Source organism: Poecilia reticulata, unplaced genomic scaffold (assembly GCF_000633615.1).
Source record: "Poecilia reticulata strain Guanapo unplaced genomic scaffold, Guppy_female_1.0+MT scaffold_286, whole genome shotgun sequence".
NCBI classification, from domain to species: domain Eukaryota; kingdom Metazoa; phylum Chordata; class Actinopteri; order Cyprinodontiformes; family Poeciliidae; genus Poecilia; species Poecilia reticulata.
In genome coordinates this window covers 68,690-72,260 of record NW_007615064.1, presented here as the reverse complement: position 1 = coordinate 72,260, position 3,571 = coordinate 68,690, and the positions used below count along the sequence as shown (strand labels likewise).

Below are 3,571 nucleotides of genomic sequence, written 5' to 3'. Positions count from 1 at the left end.
CTTTTTATCTGCTGTTTTTTCTTCATGTGAATATTGTGGTTGAAGTCTAACTTTAAAGTTCTGTTTTGGTTTTTACTTTTACTCAAAGGTCATTTCAGACGGTGTTCTAGTCGGTCCTAATTTTGCGCTAATGCACCCAGAACCGGATTAAAAACAGAAACGGCGTTCCCGGGAGTTTCCCCCTCTCCTGGTTTTCAGGAAGTCGGATTTGCGTTCGCATGGCTGCAGGAGGAAAACGCCTCGCCCGTTTTCTTCTTCTTCTCGACCCGTTTGCTCACCTGAGCCGCTCCGGCTGCGTCCGCTCAGGTTTCACTGTCGTCACCCAGGTATGCGCCGCGCCGCRCCTCCCTCGCCGCTGACGCCTGTTGCCACGGCGACGCCCAGAGCCAGACACCTAAACCCGTTCTGCTTCTGGCTGCTGCTGCTGCTGGATCAGTTTGTTCTTAGCTGAGTCTTTATTTTGATCAGGATCTGAAACCTTCAGAGCCTCTGACTCGCTGTGGGTTTTTCACTCTGTTTGAGGAGGAAACATTTGATCTCCATAAAGATTCTCTTTGCATTCGAGGACAGATTTTGATATCGCGAGTAAATTAGATGTTCAATAAGATACAAACCACTAGTTTTGATTTCCAAACCGTCTCCTGCTGTGACGAAGCTCATTTAGCAGCAGCAGCAGTTTGTTCACAGAGTGTCAGGTGGGTTTGGTTTGGTTTGGACCTGAAATGTCGGCCATCTTGGATGCTCAGCCAGTCTTTCACGGGTCGGTTTCACTTCTAGCTCAGATTCCTGTATTTAAGTAACATTTTTAACTGTTCTGCTGTAATATTTTGATCTTAAACGTCTTGTTTTCATTGGCTGTTGATAGAAAATCACCAGGGATGAATCCACGTTTCTCTTGGTAAATAAATGGTTACTGGAATAAATGAACCTTTTCTGTAATATTCTAATYTGAGATGCACCTGCAGCAGCTGATCTGGACCTTAAATCCTCTGACGCTGTTGTGGCTTCAGTAGATGATCAGTTTWTCATGAATGCTCCCGTTTTTCTGTCCAGGTCTGGTTTGTCCCTCTGATTTCCTGGAGTGATAAAAACATTTTGACTGTAAAACTTCCTGCTTTGCTCAGAAACACCTGCTGCCGTCCAGGTGTTTGGTTACCTGCCGCCTCTGCTGGAGCTTTTTTCACTTCCTGGTTTGTTGATCTGATGGGAAGATAAACGGCCTTCAGGTCTCTGAAAGCGTATTTGTCTTGGTGAAGGCGCGACTCAGGGTTTTGTGTTCGGCTGCTTCCTTTGTTTGAATGACGACGTTAGTTTGGCTTTTAGCCCAACTGGACGGGTTTTCTCTGAACGTTGGTGGTCAGGAACGTCTGCAGCTTCGTTCTCATCCAGTCCAACATTCTCAGCTTTTCTCCTGTGGTTTCATGTTCAGACCTGCAGGCTGAGTTCATTCATTCACCNAAATTAGATGTTCAATAAGATACAAACCACTAGTTTTGATTTCCAAACCGTCTCCTGCTGTGACGAAGCTCATTTAGCAGCAGCAGCAGTTTGTTCACAGAGTGTCAGGTGGGTTTGGTTTGGTTTGGACCTGAAATGTCGGCCATCTTGGATGCTCAGCCAGTCTTTCACGGGTCGGTTTCACTTCTAGCTCAGATTCCTGTATTTAAGTAACATTTTTAACTGTTCTGCTGTAATATTTTGATCTTAAACGTCTTGTTTTCATTGGCTGTTGACAGAAAATCACCAGGGATGAATCCACGTTTCTCTTGGTAAATAAATGGTTACTGGAATAAATGAACCTTTTCTGTAATATTCTAATTTGAGATGCACCTGCAGCAGCTGATCTGGACCTTAAATCCTCTGACGCTGTTGTGGCTTCAGTAGATGATCAGTTTTTCATGAATGCTCCCGTTTTTCTGTCCAGGTCTGGTTTGTCCCTCTGATTTCCTGGAGTGATAAAAACATTTTGACTGTAAAACTTCCTGCTTTGCTCAGAAACCAGGTGTTTGGTTACCTGCCGCCTCTGCTGGAGCTTTTTTCACTTCCTGGTTTGTTGATCTGATGGGAAGATAAACGGCCTTCAGGTCTCTGAAAGCGTATTTGTCTTGGTGAAGGCGCGACTCAGGGTTTTGTGTTCGGCTGCTTCCTTTGTTTGAATGACGACGTTRGTTTGGCTTTTAGCCCAACTGGACGGGTTTTCTCTGAACGTTGGTGGTCAGRAACGTCTGCAGCTTCGTTCTCATCCAGTCCAACATTCTCAGCTTTTCTCCTGTGGTTTCATGTTCAGACCTGCAGGCTGAGTTCATTCATTCACCTCCAGCTGCTCCGTCTGTCTGCAGACACTTCAGTTTGTGGAAACGAACCCAGATGTAGATAAATTACCTGGAAGCATCAGAATCCAAGGACCAAAACGTCAAGATGGAACCAGATTATTCCAGAAATTAAATGATAATTTGGACACGACGAATGAAAACAGTTGGTTTGATTTTTAATCTCCAGAGATTAGAAAGTTAAATATGAAACGAATCTTCATGTTTAACCCAAATCGGGTTTTAAAGTCTCACGTTAAATTATTATTAATCAGCAGAATGGAAATTGTTGCCCTCAGTTTAGTTTATTTCTTAATATTTTTGAAGATATAAAATGACATTAATACAATAAATAAACGCTCAAAAGTTTAACGTGATTAATTTTCTCTTCCGACAGATTTAATTGGATCTTTCTGTTGATTAAACATTTATTTATTTATTTATTTTTATTTATTCTAAATGTCATAAAGTCTTTAAATGTTAGTTTAACTTTTATAATGAAATCAGTTCTGGAGCCTCAAAGTGTTTCATGTTCTGGTGTTTTTATCAGTTTGTTGGGTACAGACTGGGAATACTGGGAGACATGAGGATCTCAACACACTGTGTGTGTGTGTGTGTGTGTGTGTGTGTGTGTGTGTGTGAGGAAACCTGGGTGTGTCTGGGATATTTACACTCGGCTCTGCTCTGGTTTTCAAACAGACTTCCTGACTGGGAACGGCTAAAAATGTTGTTTCTGTTTGGTTCTCACCAGTTTGGGTTCTGGTTCCTGAATCAGGAATGTCTCATTCCTCCCATAAATCCCAGTTTGGATTCACTCGTCGTCTCACGGAAGCGTTGGGTTCAGCCAGGCTGCTGACGTGACCCAACGCTTCCTACTGAACGATTCTGTGAGGAAACGATCTGCAGTCAGAAATATTCCATAAATCCAGTAAAACGGTTTTAACCTGTTAAACTCTGATTGTAACCAAACTGATTCTACCGGCTTCACATTCCCTAGCATTCCCGCTCTGTTGGGAACGTCCCGCTCTGTTGGGAATGTCTTGTTGAATGCTCTTGTTGGGAATGTTATGTTCCCAACAAGACGCTCTGTTGGAAACGCTCCGTTCTGTTGGGAACGTCCCGCTCTGTTGGGAACGTCTTGTTGGGAACGTCCCGTTCTGTTGGGAACATCTTGTTGGGAACGCTCTGCTCTGTTGGGAACGGTCTGTTGGGAACATCTTGTTGGGAACATCCCGCTCTGTTGGGAACGTCTTGTTGGGAAC

The 3,571-nt window shown here is 43.6% G+C and overlaps 1 protein-coding gene across 1 annotated transcript in view; it reads left to right on the top strand.

Moving 5' to 3' along the window:
• The first annotated feature begins 328 nt into the window (after positions 1-328).
• The window catches only part of atp8b1 (ATPase phospholipid transporting 8B1), a 24,835-nt gene continuing 21,592 nt past the window's right edge, over positions 329-3,571 (top strand). The window contains exon 1 of the mRNA XM_008403065.1: positions 329-435. Coding sequence (XP_008401287.1) covers positions 329-435 — 107 coding nt within the window. The remainder of the gene's footprint in view (positions 436-3,571) is intronic.